Raw genomic sequence first — 17,572 nt, 5'->3', positions numbered from 1 at the left:
GGAGTGGTTCCTCTGCTTCTTCATAGTGCTCGTATCTCTCTGGCACTGGGGCTTAAGGAGTATCAGTTATCTAGTTCTGGAGACGCTGTGCTCTTAATGATTTTATTGAGAGGTCTTTGTGTCTTCGCCCTGTTTTGCAAACTCAGCTTGCTGTTTCCAGAGGCCCTCTGTTGGCGCCCTCTTCTGTGCTGCTCCTAGTGGCTGTCGGCTAGCAGATCGCGCCCCCTCCCAACACTGGGTCAGGTGCTGCGTTCCTGCCAGGAAAGCGGGTTGCCGCCCGCCCTTTCCCAGCGCCGGTTGCTCCGCTGCTCTGTGCAGCTGCCCACTCCACCCGAAGGTGGGTTCAGGGAAGACCACTGAACGGCCCTGCCTCTGCTCCGTGCCAAATCTCAGCTCCTTGTTTATCTTGGCTGTGCAAGTTCTCTGAGGGGCCAGGGCAGGAAGATCTTATCTGCCTCCAGCTGTAAACAAGTCTCAGTCATGTCTAGGAGGTTGCGGAGCCCCTGGGTGCCGATTCAGGTCTTGGCCCCACCCCCGCTTGGGCGCTGTGCACAGGAGGAGATGGCGGCTGTGGCTGAGTCCCTCATCTCTTCTTGCGAGAAGTGCTAGTAATGGTGGCGCAGGTCTGAGGAGACAAAGGCTATGGCGCCCCTCCCCCCAGGGCACACCAGCCATGTTGCTTTGCTTTTTTTTTTTGCAATTTATGGGGGACCGAGGTGGTTCTGCTCCGTATCCCCTCCCAGCCACGGCACACAGCACCCTGCAGTCCCCCCGGGGCTGCCTTAGTGCAGCCGCCCCAGTCCTCTGCCCGGCTCGGGCTGCCTGCCCCAGCCCCAGCTGCCGGCTCGCGTCTCAGGCTGGGTGTTGCGGGGACCCTTTGTGCCCATTTAACTCAGTTCTGTCGGTCAAGGGGTGCTCGGGGCAGATTTGAGCCTCGGAGTTTCCCCTTCCGTCCCACTGGCCTCTCCGTTGGAGAGGGGAGACCCAGAGAATGAGCGCTTGTCCTCTTTAGCCACTCCCTCCCCGTGGGATCAGTCGTGCACTGTTTTGCTTTTTCTTCTTTCTTTTTTCCTTTTTTCCTACCAGATTTTTGGCATCTTTGTCTTTCGAAGAGGGCAATGTTCTGTCGGAGTTCCGCAGGTGCTCTGGTTGTCTTAGTGGGTCCGTAGATGTGAGTTTTGGTGTATTTGTGGGAGACGGTGAGCTACAAGCGTCCTTCTACTACGGCATCTTGCTTCTCTCCACCCATTAAATATACATGTATATTGAGCGTCAATTTTATGCCAGGAATGTAGAATACTGATGTGATTAAGAGGTAGTCTGCTGGGGGAAGTAAATAGGTAAAGCAATGATTAGAATGTTGTGTGAGAAATGCTGTGATAGATATGAACATAGGGTCCTGTTCACGTGTAGAGATTGTTGCCTTCTTGGGTCAGAGAAGGCTTCCTAGGTACTGCCAACTGGTAATGCTGGGCCTGAGTTATTCTTGGAGCAGTATGGAAAATTGACTAGAGAGATTGAAATTAGAAACAACAAGACAACTAATGAAGCAGTGTCATGAGAGTGGACAGATTTTAGAATCTTTTCTTGAGAGAATCAGTCAAACTTTGTGACTGAGGGTCAAGATGATCCAAGACATCTCTCACTTAGGTTTCTGACTAAGCCTACTGTAGGATGCTCAACTTTAGAGAGTCCCTGAGTAATTCAGAAGACTGTGTTGTTTATCATGTTGTTATTTAGGCTCCTTTACTGATGGCCCCCAGTCGATACTTATTTAGCACCTACTGTGACCCAGATACTGTTATGCAAGGTAAGGATACAGCACTGAACAAAAGAAATCCGTGGTCTCACGAAGCTTACATTCTCATGGGGGAAACAGATGATAAATAAAATTTAAGAAACATAAAATGAGAAAAGAGGAAAGAGAATGACCAGGGCATGGAGGGGCAGGGCTCTTAAATAAAAAGATCAAGGAAGGCTTCTTAAGGTGTTATTTGAATAGAGTCATTCTACATAAAGGGATTAAGTATATAAGACTCTAAAGCAAGAGTGTGTTTGGCATGTTTGTTAGAGCAGTAAGGAAGTCACAGTGACTGAAGTGTGGGATGAGCCACAGGGGAAAGAGGAGAGAGAAGCCATGGGGTTTTTGCACTTTTTTCTGAATATGATGAAAAGCCATAGAAGGATTGAGAGCAAGGGAGTGATGTAATCTAACTCTGGCTACTATGTGGAAAACAGTCCGTAAGAGGGACAGGAACGAAAGTAGAAGCAAAACAGACCAAACAGGAGGCTATTGCAGTGTTCCAGGCAAGGTCTAATGTTTACTTGGATCACAGTGATATATGCAAGGTGAAGAAGTTGTCAAATTTGGGGTGTATTTTGAAGGTTGAACCTACAGGATTTGTTGGAGTATGAGAGAAAGTGTAAACTCAGAGGTGACACCAAGGTTTTGCTCCAAGCAACTAGGTTGATTGTGACTCCATTTTTTGAGGTTGGGAAATACAGGGGATCCAAAATAGCCAAAATAGCCTTAAAAAAGAACATAGTTGAGGGTTCACAGTTTTGGATTTTACAACTTACAAATCAAGACTGGCCTAAGAATAGATAAGTCAATCTATTTATCTATCTGTCTCTGGAATAGAATTGAGAGTCCAGAATTAAAACCATACATTTATGGGCTGTCCATTTTTGACAAGGCCATAGGACAATTCAGTGGGGAGGAAAAATATCTTTTCAAGAAATGGTGCTGGGACAAATTAATATCCACATGCAAAAGAAGTTGAACCCCTACCTCACACCATATTTAAAAAAATGGATTGAAGACCTAAATGTAAGTGTTGAAACTATAAAAATCTCTTAGGAGTAAGTGTTTATGACCTTAAATTTGGCAATGGATTCTTAGATATGACACCAAAAGCACAAACAACAAAAGAAAAAAATAGATAATTGGACTTAATCAAAATTTAAACTATTGTGCATCAAAGAACACTATCCAGAAAGTGAAAAGAAAACCTACAGAGTGGGATAAAATAATTATAAATTACATATCTGATAAGGGTCTAGATTACAGAATCTATAAAGAACTCTTACCACTCAACAACAAAAAAGAACCCAATTAAACCACCATATATAAAAATAGATTAAAAAAAGTTTCTTCTATGTAGCACTGGGAACTATATTCAATAGCTTGTAATAACCTATAATGAGGAAAAATATGAAAATGAATATGTGTGTGTGTATGCATGGCTGGGGCATTGTGCTGTACACCAGAAATTGACACATTGTAACTAACTGTACAATTTAAAAAATTTTTTTTAAAAAGAACCCAATTAAAACAAGGTTTACATAGACATTTTCCCAAAGAATATATACAAATGGCCAGCAAGCACATACAAAGATGATCAACATAATTAGTCATTATGGAAATGCAAGTCAAAACCACAAGATACCACTTCATACCTACTAGAATGGCTATTGAAAAAAAAAGTGAAAATAACAAGTGTTGGTAAAAATGTGGAGAAGTTGGAACCCTAGTACATTGTTGGTGGGAATGTAAAATGGTGCAGCTGTTCTGGGAAAAAAAGGAAATGAAGTTCTGTTACATGCTACAGTATGGATGAACCTTGAAAATACAGGTTAAATGAAAGAAGTCAGTCACAAAAGCCTATGTATTATGTGATTCCATTTATAAGACATGCCCAGAATAAGCAAATTCATAGAAAAGGAAAGATTAGTGGTTGCCTAGGTCTGGGAGTTTGGAGGGAAAAGGAGAATGACTGTTAATGGGAACTGGTTTCTTTTTTAGTTAATGGAAATTAATGTTATGAAATTGACACTGGTGATAGTTGCACAACTCTGAATATACTAAGAACCATGAACTATATACTTTAGTGAATTTTATAATATGTAACTTTATCTCAATAAAGTTACTATATTGGAACAAAAAAGAATGGTGACAGCAGAGGCAGGATGGATATTGAAAGTCTGAGGAAAGCAGAGATGTGAAGTAGTCTCAGCAGAATAAACTGACTGTGGAAACATTAGGACTGCTAGGCAATCACTGTCAGCCTAGCAAGGGGGCACTTGAGGCTTGTGGTCTTAAATATTAACGTGAGCACAGTCAGCACCATTGTGTTGCACAGGTAGGGGAACATAATAGGTGGAGAACTGGATTTAACCAAAATTGGGTTTTGCCGGGAGTACAACAGAAATTAGAATAAATTGAGAGGATATTCAAGGGAATTGTTAGTATGATAACCGAGAAATCCAAGTTAGGTAAGAAGGAAAATGAGGACGTGATAGGGTGACGAACAACGAAACGGTGATAGACTGGAATTTGGCGTCCTAGTGGGGCTGGAGGATTATTAGAGTGAGGGAATTAGAGGGAGTGAGTTGGAAAAGAGAGGTGGTGATCTTGGAAGTGGCATGATTATTATTGACAGGCTCAATCAGGGTTCGTCACTGGAACCACAGAGCACAGAAACGGAATCAACTGTTTTCCTTACTTGTCCCCAGGATGGTACATAACCGGTACTGTTCTAGATGCAGAGGACAGAGGTTAATGTATTATATACGATGGTATTAGGCTGACTTCTCTCTCAGAACCCTGCTTGAGAAAGGCTGAGATGGTATGATCCATGGGAGTTGATAGCCAAAATGTCAAGGAAGTGAGAGGACAGATACTGAGTGAGTCATACCTTAGGTTGAGCTACAAAAACTGCAGCTTCATATTCTTCAGACTAATACATAAATATTAAAATCACCAAGACTGATGGCAGAAGTGGTGAAAAGGAAGACAGTAAATGACATGTTAAAATTTTCAGTGAATGGCTAGGAAGGTGGGTGGGGTGGGTGACCAGGAGGATCGTAGATGACTACTTTAGGATAGAGTAGCAGGGGTAGCAGAATGGTTCGTGCTTCATACTAGGTTTTTCCAGTAGTCTGGAAGCAGCAATTTGGTGTGAGAGGATATTTATCCCACTTCCTGGTCAGTGGTACTGTGTTTGTAAGGAAGACGAAACAGCCAGTACTTGAGAAGGTACAAAGAGAAGAAGTACCCTCAGAGGACAGCCATCTTTCAGTTATGGTAAGAAGATGAAGGGGACACTCATACAGAGGAGGCTGAGAATATTGGGGATTTTTTTTGATCACTGACCCAAATTCCAGAGGGCAGAGTCATTTTGAGAGCAGGAGTGGGAGACTGAATCATATTAGAAAAGTCTCCCCAGAAGAGAGATTAGAGTCATGTGGGGATGAGAATCTAGGTAATGAGAGATGCTATGGGAAGCTTGACTTTCTTGGGGTATCCAAGGTAAACAGATTTAAGGCAAAACAGGATTACTCCTGGTTATCTCTTAAAGGAGCAGTGCTAGTCAGTGGAACTGTCTGAAATGACAGAAATGTTCTGTATCGGTAGGATCAAACATGGTAGCCACTAATCACATGTGGCTGTTGAGCACTTGAAATGTGGCTCATGGGACTGAGGAGCTGAATTTTAAATTATATTTAATTCTCATTAAGATTTAAATTTAAATAACTACATGTCTTAAAATGGTAGATAATGGTTAGTTCTACTGATAGCCTTTTTGTTGGGACTAGTCTGTAGGGGAAGGCTGCAGCATTGAGGCAGGCAACATGCAAGTGGAGCAGGCCTTCCCTTTTTCCTCTTAGGTCCCAGTGAGAAAATGGTAGGCTGGAGTGTGGGCAGCCTTAGCAGGAACATAAACAACTCAGTTATTTCCTGCTGAGGTGGTTTTGAAGTTGAGGAAGACAAACAGACTATCCACTGTCATTTTGCCAAATCTCTCTTTTTTGTACATATAAGTTTCACTTTCCTCAAGGAGCCATTGTCTTTACTATTTACAGTTCAAGGCTATATGTTTTAGTTTTTGATTGCTTATTCATTTTAGGTTTAAACAAATGTGCTGATGTTTACATAGTATTGGAAATTGTTCTGTAATGTTTTAGTTGTTTGTCCATTCTGTTTGTACAAATCAGAATGGCAACCATTTAAGACTAAGACCTCACCCAAATTATAGACAGACTGGTAAGTATTGGTTCTAAGGATGGGCTTAAATCTTTGGATAAGTCTAAGAAATAAATATGGAACACTAATAATGAGAATTATGCAATAATAAACAACTAACGTTTTCTGAGTTCTTTCTGTGGGCTGAACACTCATACAACTTATTTGAATTACAAGATGTGATCCTTACCAAAACCCATGAGGGTAGATGTTATCATCTCATTTTGTGAGTAAGTCAGCTGATACTCAGAGAACTTAAGTAATTTGCCAAAGGCAACACAGCTAGTAGAGTCCCAGCTTGGAGACCATTTCTTCTGACTCTAAAGTTGGTGCACTTTATTCTGCTGTGTGCCACTGCTTCTTTGTATCTTAACAGTGTCAAGCCAAGTCCCAAGCACGGTTCCAGAGGGTATTTTCCATCCAGTGGTATCTAAAGGCCTAAGTTAATGGTCATAGGTTTATAGGTGGCTCTCTCAGCTTTCAGTGATGTCCCTCCTCTCTGTTTTGCTTACATTGCCCTGGTAGTTGTCCTCAGACTCCATTATTTCCTTTTGAAATCTTTGGCTGTTGTCACCAGCAGCTAAGTTTTTGGACTCAAGTTTCATACTGAATTCTCTGCCTGCAGCTAGTTGAAATGGTTCTCTCAGTACTCGTAAACCAGAGTAGGAGGTTCCTTTAGAGCAACTTACACCTTTCTGCTCCTTTGGAGGGGCAGTAGTTTTCAAAGGGAAAATGCAGCTGCAAGACCCAGTCCAGTGTGCTCTGATCATAATGTTTAATAATAGAATTAGCATATAGTTCTTAGTCATCTACCAAGTCTTTTTTCCACCTGCCCACTTAACCACTTTTTCTCTTCCCATCCTTTAACCCTCCTATTTCCCAGGAGAGGTAGCTTGCTCTTGTAGAAGAATATATGCTTCTTTAAAGTCAAGCTCATGTTGCATTCCTGGTGCCATATTTCTTTGTTGTTGTTTTAGCTTTGTGATCTTGATCAGTTTATTGCATCATCTATAAAATACCGATAGTGATACATGCCTTGCAGGATTGTTGTAAGAAGTAGAAATTATGTTTATTAAGTCCCTGGCACAGAGAAGGTCTTCATAAAACAAGAGCCCCCTTTTCCCTTGAATCCATTGCTATGATTTAATTGGCAAATATTTATTAGTGTCTATTGTGTTGCTAGACTCTGCTAGGGATGGTGAAGAGATCAAAACAAAACCCGGAATCTCTGGATTCTGAGAGTGGTATGATGTAGAAAGGAGACTGACATATAAACAAATACCCGAAATGTGCTAGGTGCAGTAGAGATATATATATATAAAGTGCTAGAAGTGATTAATTCTTTTTCCAGCCCTGTCTTCAGAGTGGTTTCCAAGTATTTCTTTTGGAAAAATACTTGGTACTCAAGATGGGGGTGCAAATAGAAAGAGAAGAAGGGGGAAACAACCCTTAAAGTTTTCTGTAATCTGAGATGCCAACCTTTTAAGAATTGATTTCTGCAAGGCACTTGATAAAATCTCTCATGAAGTCCTTGTATATAAGATGGAGAAAAAAATGTGGGCTGGCTGATAGAATAGGAGGTGGATTTTGAAGGTGATTATACTTCTGTGTCCAGGGTTTTTTTCTCCTGCAGTACTTTATTTTTACTTATAAAATCTCTGGGTTGGAAGAAACCTTAGAAATAGATCATCTTCTCTAAGCTGCTGTGCGCCTAAGACCTCGCTATAACCTAGTCTCTTCTTCTCCCTTTGAATTTTTTTTTTCGTACCTGTGACTCATTTATTTTGTAATTAGAAGTTTGTACTTCTTAATCTCCCTCACCTATTTCTCTCCTCCCTCCACCCTCCTCTCTCCCACAACCACCTGTATCTGTGCCTCTGTTTCGATTTTGTTACATTTGTTCATTTATTTTCTAGATTCCACATATAAGTGAAATCATATAGTATTTGTCTTTCTCTGTCTGACTTATTTCACATAGCATAATACCCTCTAGGTCTATTCCATGTTGTCATAGATGACAAGGTTTCTTTCTTTTTTTTTTAATAGCTGAGTAATATTCTGTGTGTCTGTGTACCTCACATCTTTATCCGTTCATCTATTCATAGGCACTTATGTTACTTCCATATCTTAGCTATTGTAAACAATCCTGTAGTGAACATAGGGGTACGTATTTTAGAATTAGTGTTTTCATTTTCTTTGGGTAAATACTTAGCCCTTTTAATTTTTAATTCAACAGTACAGAAAACTATATAGTGAAAAATATGCCTCCCTCCTATTTCAGTCCTCAGGTGTTCCTTTCATCCTTCTCAGAGACAGAAATACTGTTCATAGTTGCTTCTGTGTGTGATCATGTTTTTTTACACATATCTCTTTACACCTTGTATTATAGTTAATTGAGTTTATGTGCTGTCTTTCATAGTAAGTTGTAAACTCCTTAAGAGCAAAGGCCATGCCTTATAATTTCCTATATCTCCCCAAATTACTTGCACATTGAAGATTCTCAATAAATATTTGCTTAAGTATTTAAAGGAAATTTAAGACAGGTTTCCCTGGTAACAGGCCAGAGTTTTCTATGTCCTTGGCCATATCATTTACAGCTATTTTCCCCCAGTGACTTGGATGAAGATGTAGAAAGCATGCTTGTCATATATGCAGACGACACAAAGCTGGGAGAGGTGATAACATCAGATGACAGAATCAAGTCTGTAGGTGATTTCAACAGACAGGAATAAATACAAAGTTCTGTTAAAGAGGGGACAGCTTAGATACCCAAGTATAGAATTAGGAGACCTTTCTTGATAACAGTTTTAAAGATGATTTGGGAGGGTAGGGTATAGGTCTTAATTGTCTTTAAGCTCAGTTTAAACCAGTAATGTACCAGGATTGTCAATAAAATAAACACAGCCTTGGCTGAATTAGTAGAACATGAGTCCAGATGGGGTAGCTTGTGGTTCTTGTGTTCTTTTTACTGGTCAGACTGTTGGAATATTGAGTCCGTTTTGGGGTGTCACACATATAAGGAGAGACTGACAAATTGGGGTATATGTAGAAGAGGTTAACTATGAAGGTAAAACATGGGTAAAGGAATCAAACGGATTTATAGTCTATCCTAGGTTCTTCTCACCAGTTGTGATAGCTTGGCAAAGTCAGTTCCTTTGAGTTTGTTTTCATACTTTTAATATAGGGCAGAATAATAACACCAGTCTCTAGAGGATCATTAAAAGGATTAGAGCTAGGCCTTCAAAAAGTTCTGCATTCCAAATCTTATTAGTACTTATTTTGAAGGTGGTTACATTTTAACAGGTCAGGCAGTTAAGTAAAACCAAAATTATAATTCAGATTGTTAAGTATTCATAGAGTTTACTTGTGGGAAAAGGGGTAAACTTATATTCATACAGCCCCCAGTAAATGCAGATTGAGCCAGATTGTTGTGTAATAGTAGAATGGATTTTCCTGGGAGGAAGTGAATTCTCCTCAGTGAATGGATATAGTCAAGTTGAGATTGTAAAATCCCTTGTCAGGAATGCTTATAGAAGGGATTTTTATGAATAGGAGGTTGGAATAGAAGGGTAGGTAAACTCTGGCCAGCCAGGGCCAAATTTAACCAGACACCTGTTTTTGTAAATAAAGTTTTACTGTAACATACCACACTCAGTTATTTATATGTTATCTGTGGCTGCCTTCCTGCTACAATGCACAGTTGAGAAGTTGTAACAGAGACCATATGGCCTGCCATGCCTAAAATATTTACTTTCTGGTCTTTTACAGAAAAATTTTGCTGATCCCTGACCTAGATAAATGTTTCATAACCTAAATTATTTTGTGAACTGATAACCTTCCTAAATTCTCTGTCATGGGGATTTCAAGTGTCAGGAGAGAAGAAGGCAAGATTTGACGTGAGATGGTCACAGTTTTCCTTGTTAATGGCAAGGAATGAAGACTGGAAAACAGTTGGTTAATTAATATTCCAAGATTCTTTAAGAGAGTATGATTTTATTAACAGACACCTTTTGGTGTGAGACAAAGTATTTGTATGCCACTTGGGCTAAAGCTGTCCATACCTTCTGGAATAAAGAGATGGTCCTGCTGTGTGGTGGAAAAGACTGGTTGTGTTAACTGTTTTGAGCTCTGGCTTCCTCACTTGTAGATGGAACGCTTCCAGTGTTTTGTGAGATTGGAGCTGATGTGGGCACTCAGATGGAGCTATCATTGCTATATCCCATAAAGCACCTGTTGGAGTGTTTTCATTGAGAAAGTATAAATCCTTCCCCTGAGTGCTGCAAGTTGGAGTAGTACACAAAAACTTTTCTTGGGGTGGACTAATCTTTAGATCTCATGGAAAAGAGGGGAAAAAAATAGATCTCATTACCAAATATGGGAATATCTTGTGGCTGGCAGTTTCAGTCCATGTTATACAAGTAATATTCTCTAAACTAGAAAGGCAGAGGTTTCTGGACAGTGCACTTCTCCCAGTGGAATAGGATTTTAAACTGTTCTTCTTCCTATACATTCTGTCTTTTATATTCAGAGTTTACTGCCCACTAACAGTTTTTCTTTTTTTGTTTTGTTTCTTCTCTTCTTTTTTTGTTGAAAGTGTTGACTCGGAGACAAAAAGAGGCCAAGAGCAAGAGCAAGAGCAGCAGTGGGACAGCTGCCCAGACTTCCCTAGACATTGACAAGTAAGTAGGTATGCTGTGTTTATGGAGCTCTTGCTTAACATACCATTGCTTAGACTGAATAAGAGACCAGTTCCTCGCTTATCCTGGCTTTCTTTGGCCTGGCAATCACTTTGTTGCTTTAATGCCCGAATTTCTTTTTTGTGTTCCAGTGTAGATGCTCTCTGTATCCCTCTTTTGTTACCCTGAAAAGATCCTGCCACCTATTCCACTTCCACATTGCTCTTAGCTTTCTGTTTTCTTTGAATTTGCATATTGGTGTTTGGTGCTTTAGGGAAGCAATGAACTATTTTGCAATGTAATGGTTGAGTTGCAAAAAGTTAGGCAATATTGACGACTTCCTTGGGTTGTGGGTTGCAGCTTGACAAAGGAAGTGCATTCTAAAGTGGGGACCGTTGGGAAGGTCAAGTATAAATGCTGCTTCCTGAAAGTAAGGACATCACCGCAGTACATTAGAGCAGTTAGTCACTGCTCTAATCAGACAGAAATGTTTGTCTTTGAAACATAGGTCTTATCTTTGACTCTAAATTTTAGTGCTGCCTTCCCTAATCCAGTTGAGCAGAGGCTGATCCACTTAATTCCTTTTGAAATTCTCCTGTCATGCACTCATTCTTCTAGGACTGTATTCATCACACTATTGCAGTAATATTTTTTCTTTCATTTTTTGACATTTCTGTCTCCCTGGCTAGGCTGTGAGCTATTTGAAGGCAGATACTTACCTTCATTTTATATCCTCAGTATCTGATAAAATGTGTGTGAACAGCAATACCGGTAATAGCTATTTGTTGAGCACCTAATATTATGTTCCAGCCACCGTGCTGGGTGCTTTATTTACTTTGTAACTGTCACAATAGTTGGTAAGGTAATTACTCTTTCTTTTTTAAAAATAGATATAGAAACTGAAGAGAAATTCTAAGTAACTGGTTAAGATCATGTGGCCAGAACTGGCAAAGCCTACCTGACTTTGAAACTCATGCTTCTTTTACAGTGCTTCTGTCTCTAATGTAGTAGGGGGTTAATAAATGCTTTTTACATTAATTGATAAACCTTGAAAGGTACACTAATCTAGCTTTTCTCATAAAGCAGAGTTTTACTTGTATTCTCTCCAGTGATTATTTACTTGAGAGACGGACTTCTCCTATTTTAAAAACCTCCTAAGAAACTTCTCGTTAGAGACAATGTAAATCTTCCTTGCTGTAGTAGCTGAATAGCAATGGCCAGAAGAAGTCTACGATAGCAAGCTTTGGAAAGTTTTCTTTAACTTCTTAAAACTAAAATGATCTTATGAGTCAGGCAGACCTGTCTTCTGACAATTATTAGCTATAAAACGTTGGGGAGAATAATACCTTCCTAATAGGCCAAAATTAATTGAGAAATTGTGTTTAAAGGGCCTTACACCAGTTCTCACCACAGAGAAAATACCTAGTAAATGTTCATTTTCTTCCTTTGTCTCCAATGATTCCATTTTTAACGATGTCCAGTAAACCTTACCTCAAGGACACAATTCCCTCTCTTTCCACAAACTCTGCTGTTATAAAAATATAAAAATAACTATGTATATTAAGTTATGCAGAAGCCTCTGGTAGAACCACATGGTTTTGGTAACTTCTAGTTGATGTTGAAGATTGTAGAATTAAGGAAATCAGCATATAGACAGACTTGATTTTACTAATCAGACAAGTTCATTCACCCTGGTGAAAATGTCATTTTGATTTGATGGTCTTGGTGTTCCCTTTTCTGTCTGAGTTTTTAACTTCCCTTTGAAAAAACGATTACACTTAATTTGAGGAGTTTGACAGAATATTTTATGTCTGAAGAGCAATCAGCATTGTTTGAAATAGTTAGAAGAGCTGTTTCATTATTACCCCACTGCTGCAACAGCAGGGTACAGAGAAACAGCCAGGGGAAACCACTAATCACTCAGTCCTTTTGATTGGCATTGGGTTAGTTTTACTGGTGTTCCTGCTGAGCGAATCTACTTTCGTTGACATGTCTTCTCCACAGAATAACTTTGAAGACATAAAAACACAATTTGAGACGTATCTAGGAGCCCAGAGGCAAAAGCAAATCTTAAAACTGCTTTTTCTCCCTTTCTTCTGATTGGCTAGGAATGAGAAGTGTTATCTCTGTAAATCCCTAGTCCCGTTCAGAGAGTACCAGTGTCATGTAGAGTCCTGTCTCCAGCTTGCAAGACGTGATCAAGAAGATGAGCCTGAAGAGAGTAGGAGAGTATGCTCAGCTGTGCGAAGGAAGCGTCCACAGTGGCTGCGGAACCCAAAGGTATGTGTGGAGTGTTTTAGGAAAGGCTACCTAACTCTGCACAGTTCTGTTCTGGGCTTTTTTTCTCTCTATCCTCTCTCCTTCCTTTATTCTTTTATTTTTATTTTAAAACAATTTTTTTTGGGGGGAGGTAATATTTATTTATTTTATTTATTATCATTATTATTTTTTAATTTAATGGAGGTACTGGCGATCGAACCTAGGACCTGGTGCATGCTAAGCATGCGCTTTACCACTAAGCTATACCCTCCCCTCCTTCCTTTTATTCTGTTTATCTTGAAATAAGATTTGCACTTTGTAAAATTATTTTTTCTTTTAATTAAAAAGTAATATATGCTCATCGTAGAAAATACGAGAAGTTCAAAAGAAGTATGAAGAATTGGGGGAAATTATCACCCATAATTTAGCTACTCAAGATAACATCTTTTAGTATTTTGGCCTATTTTTCTCCAATCTTTTTTTCTATGCATTGTTAATGTAGTTGACACCATACTATATATATGTACATATATGTGTGTGTATATATACACATATGTGTGTATATTGTATACATTTAACATTGTAACATAAGTACCTTCTTGAATTTATTTTTAAATTGTTTTTTAAAATACTCTTAATGTTTCTATCACACAGAGGCAATTAACTATTCTTATATTATTGGACATTCAGATTCTTTCCACTTCTGCTGTATTATAAGGCTGTGTTTAAAACATTAATCAGTCTTTGTACCACTGATTATTTCTTTAGAATAGATTTCCTGAAGTGGAACTCTTAGGGAAATGGATTTAAATATTTTAAAAATCTCTTGTAACATGCTGCCAAATTACTTTCCAGAAAAGATATCCAGTCATACCCCATTGTTAGGAACATACTCACTATCAACTCTGTTGAACACCTTGTGTGCTCAGTCTTAGGGTCTGTCCCTGGTCACTGGGAAGATGGATGTGCTTTCTGGGCTTTGTGATTAGAGATCAAGCAGAGCAAGTCTTGGCTTAGAAATCAGAGATCAAGCAGCAACCCCATGTTCCAGGCTTCCTGACACAGCAGTCACTGCACATGAGATGGAGAAGCCATTATCTGTCATGACAGAAGAAGAGGGGCCCCTGTGGGAATGGGGTGATTTTGAGATGATAATTTGGAATTGGAGCTTACAGGTTTGTGCTTATACCATAGAGCCAGTTTATCCTCTGGCATCACTGCCTCTAGAAGCTACCTTGAAATTTGTTTTCCATTTTAAATCTCTCACAGGTCAAAGGCTACTGTTCTCTAATACGATCTTGGTGGAATAATTTGTCTTGACTCTGGTATCCATTCTTGGATATATTCTTGGCATAAAGATGTACTCTATTTATCACAGTTTGCTTTTTTACTATTTACCCTTATTTATTAGAAAGCAGAAGACTTTCCTACAGCTGTGCCCCCACACCTCTTCTCTCCTGGAGACAGGTGTGATCTGGGCTAAGGAAGCTGTATTTTAGACTCTTTGGTGTAACGCTTTCATCTGTTTTCCTGTCACAGGAAAAAGGTCACAGTGAAGGCCGACTCCTCAGTCTCTTGGAACAGTCTGAGTACAAGGCTGCAGGTGAGGATCCCAGCACCAGTTTTCTGGGCATCTGCCTAAGGCCTTCCAGTAAGAATAACCACTACCAACTCCCCTAACTTCTTGCTGGAGTTATTTGGGTGCACATTTGACCCAGTTAGCCAGCCTTTGAGACTTGGTCTAGGTCATCTCTCCCTAAGGAAGATGGGAAAATACCCTGTTCATCATGTGTTTTGTTTTGGGCTTTATAAACATTGAAATTTGGACTGGCTATTGATCTAGGGAGAAAACATTTCCAAATCACAGGGGAATGGCACAAGCCCCAAGTTATCTTCTAAAGGAATAGGCATTGAAAACCAGGCAGTACTACCGTCTCTGAATGTTTTGTGCTTCATTCATGTTACCTTTAGCTTAGTGTTTCAACCTATGCTCCTGAGGGAGTGTAGGAAGTAGCTCTTGTCTCTGTGCCTAATATTTAAGGGGAAGAGTGGACTGTTTAAGAACATTGCATAGTTAGTAACACCAGCCTCCTAAGTAGGCTTTCAGTACATGTTAGCTGCTACTGTTACTGTTGTTGTTGTTAATAGTTGCTGTTGTTAAAATTTACTAGGTGTACAAGGGAAAGGAACTTTTGCTTATCATCTAGTTCTAGTAGTTCATTCCCATCAAGCAAATCTGTTGTGCCTTCTGATGACTAAAAGGCAGCATCTCTGAGCTGCATAGCCTGCTGCCTCTAGATCAGCAGGCTGTGAATCTCTGCAGGTAGCAGATTTCCCGTGGCAAGTCCTTGTTCCTCGAGTCCAGATTGGGAGTAGGTTTATTCAGTGGTTATTCATTCACAAGGGTTCACCTCAGTACTTCAGCAGCTGAGCCTGTTGGAGGCTAATGCTCCCATTCCGTTGGTCTGGGGACTGGGGATGTGAGCTACCTGGGTCAGCCTGAGGAAGAGCAGTGCCTAAAAGTATATTACCGGTGAGAAGTGTTATGATTACAGCACTACTAACAACATTATTACTTTTTCTCTCATCACAGATGCAGAGATAAAGACCAAGTTTTCAGAAACAGGAGCCTTCGGGTAAATTGGAGTGTGCACTTAAGTGTGACTGTCAGCCATTCTAGAAAAGCAGAGGCCCAGTCCTCTGTTCTGTGTACAGTTTGGTATTTAAACTATTAAAGTAGAAAACTGTGCAACCGTGTGACCTCTCTCTATATAACTCTGTGACCCCCGTAAACCTGGGCGAAGAATTGGACAGCTCCCTCACTTCACTCTCGTGTTGAAACAAGCAGAGGAAAAGCTGTCTTACTCCTCCCTGCCTTTCTGTCCCTACCCCGCCCTGGTATTCAGACTGAGAATTCAAACAGCTTGGAAATTTGAGTCTGAATCCTCATTTTCTCACTGCCTGTGTGGCTTTGGGTATATGGTTTCCCCAATGTCCTCATCTGTGAAAGGGGAATGATAGTACTTACCTGGCTGGATTATTCCAAAGATTACGTGAACTGATAGTATATGTAAAAGCCGCTGGTACAACGCGTGACACATACTCAGTGCTTATTAGCAGGTGTGTATTGCGTTCTGATTTTTTTCTCCTTCTCTCTAGGGCGCCTTCACCAGGGGTAGAAGAGGCAGGCTGCAGCAAAGAAATGCAGAGTTCCCTTGCACATCTTGACTTAAATGAGTCTCCCATCAAGTCTTTTGTTTCTATTTCAGAAGCCACAGATTGCTTAGTGGACTTCAAGAAGCAACTTACTGTCCGGCCAGGTAGTCGGACACGGACCAAAGCCGGCAGAGGAAAAAGGAGGAAATCCTAAATTTCTAGGGTCTGAAGGTTGACAAAACCATTAGCCATAGGGGTGGGCCAAGTTCATTAAGCCTTAGTGGCCTCCAGTTCATTGTCGAGCAAGTTCTGACCCTGCAGTTTTTACCACCAGCACACACTCAGCATTCTGGTTTTTATGTTTTCTATGAGCTATACAGACAACTGTGTATAGTATTCTGTTTTATTATAACAGTCTGTTTGAATTAACTTATAGTTAAAAGAAAATTTAAATATATTTATCTATGTTTGTATGAAATCTTATTTCAGTAAGATGGAGATGCTGCTTTTTGTCTCTGTGTTGTGGGGCTTGAGGGAGGGATATTTTAATTTTGGAGCTAGTTCTCAGACTCATAAATTACATGTTTCGGAATGAATTCCATTACTGGTCTTTGACACACTACCTGTATTCACTGAAAGTATAGTGCACAATTCTGAACACTGTGTGGTTACTCCCTTGACTTTTTCTGACATCATTCTGGAAGATGACAGGGCATTGAGTTCTACTTCTGTTCTGTTATCCCTACCACTCAGTGACCTGTCATTTCATCTTGCTGCCTCACCCAGTTAAGAATTCTCAGGCAGAGCATAGGACCTTTAAGGGATATGTCCTACCATTCTTGTCAGGAATTGGTAAGTGAACACTCAGTTGTTAGTTCCTATAGAATTATTTTTTCTTCCTGGATTAACCAATGAGCATGCCTTGCATATTCATCTGCTAAAACCGAGATTGGTTCTCTTGTCAGAGGGCATAGCAGCAACAGGAAATAGCTTCTAGTTCAGTACATTAGTAGAAGGGTGCTCATTCTTGACCACATCGCCCAGGAGCTTCCAGTGCAGTACAGAGATGTAGTCTTTCCTCAGCGCACAGGCATACTCCAAAGATGAGAGCATATTGAATGGCAGAAGCAACTACCTGAGGGGAGATGACCAAACAAAGATGTTAAGGAAGCTAGCTTTGGCCCAAGCTGATTTGAAGATGTCGTGGAAGGTGGTATGAGGTGGCTGCCGACCAGGAAAGGATCCTGGGACAAAGTAAACAGAACACCTTTCAGACTCTCCTAACTTCTGGTTTACCAAGTCCAAAGTTTTCTTTTCCTTTGTTGTAAAACAAACGTGAGGTGTGTGTAGAGTAGGGAGTTCAGAGAGAGCTAGATGTAAGGCACAGCACAGGCCTTTAACATGCTGTTTCCTGCCTAATGTCTTTGCACACAAGCTCTTTGAGTTAGAAGAAGGC

The 17,572-nt window shown here is 40.2% G+C and overlaps 1 protein-coding gene across 4 annotated transcripts in view; it reads left to right on the top strand.

Annotated features, from left to right (window-relative positions):
- Nucleotides 1–16,599, top strand: part of UIMC1 (ubiquitin interaction motif containing 1) — a 94,328-nt gene extending 77,729 nt beyond the window's left edge. For all 4 annotated transcript variants that reach the window (XM_064480125.1, XM_031437854.2, XM_064480124.1 and 1 more), the window contains 5 exons: nt 10,620–10,704; nt 12,810–12,981; nt 14,500–14,563; nt 15,554–15,596; nt 16,120–16,599. In XM_064480125.1, coding sequence (XP_064336195.1) covers nt 10,620–10,704; nt 12,810–12,981; nt 14,500–14,563; nt 15,554–15,596; nt 16,120–16,330 — 575 coding nt within the window. In that variant the 3' untranslated portion in view covers nt 16,331–16,599. The remainder of the gene's footprint in view (nt 1–10,619; nt 10,705–12,809; nt 12,982–14,499; nt 14,564–15,553; nt 15,597–16,119) is intronic.
- Nucleotides 16,600–17,572: the final 973 nt, after the last annotated feature.

This window comes from Camelus dromedarius, chromosome 27, assembly GCF_036321535.1.
Source record: "Camelus dromedarius isolate mCamDro1 chromosome 27, mCamDro1.pat, whole genome shotgun sequence".
NCBI classification, from domain to species: Eukaryota; Metazoa; Chordata; class Mammalia; order Artiodactyla; family Camelidae; genus Camelus; species Camelus dromedarius.
This window is presented reverse-complemented; position numbering and strand designations above follow the sequence as displayed.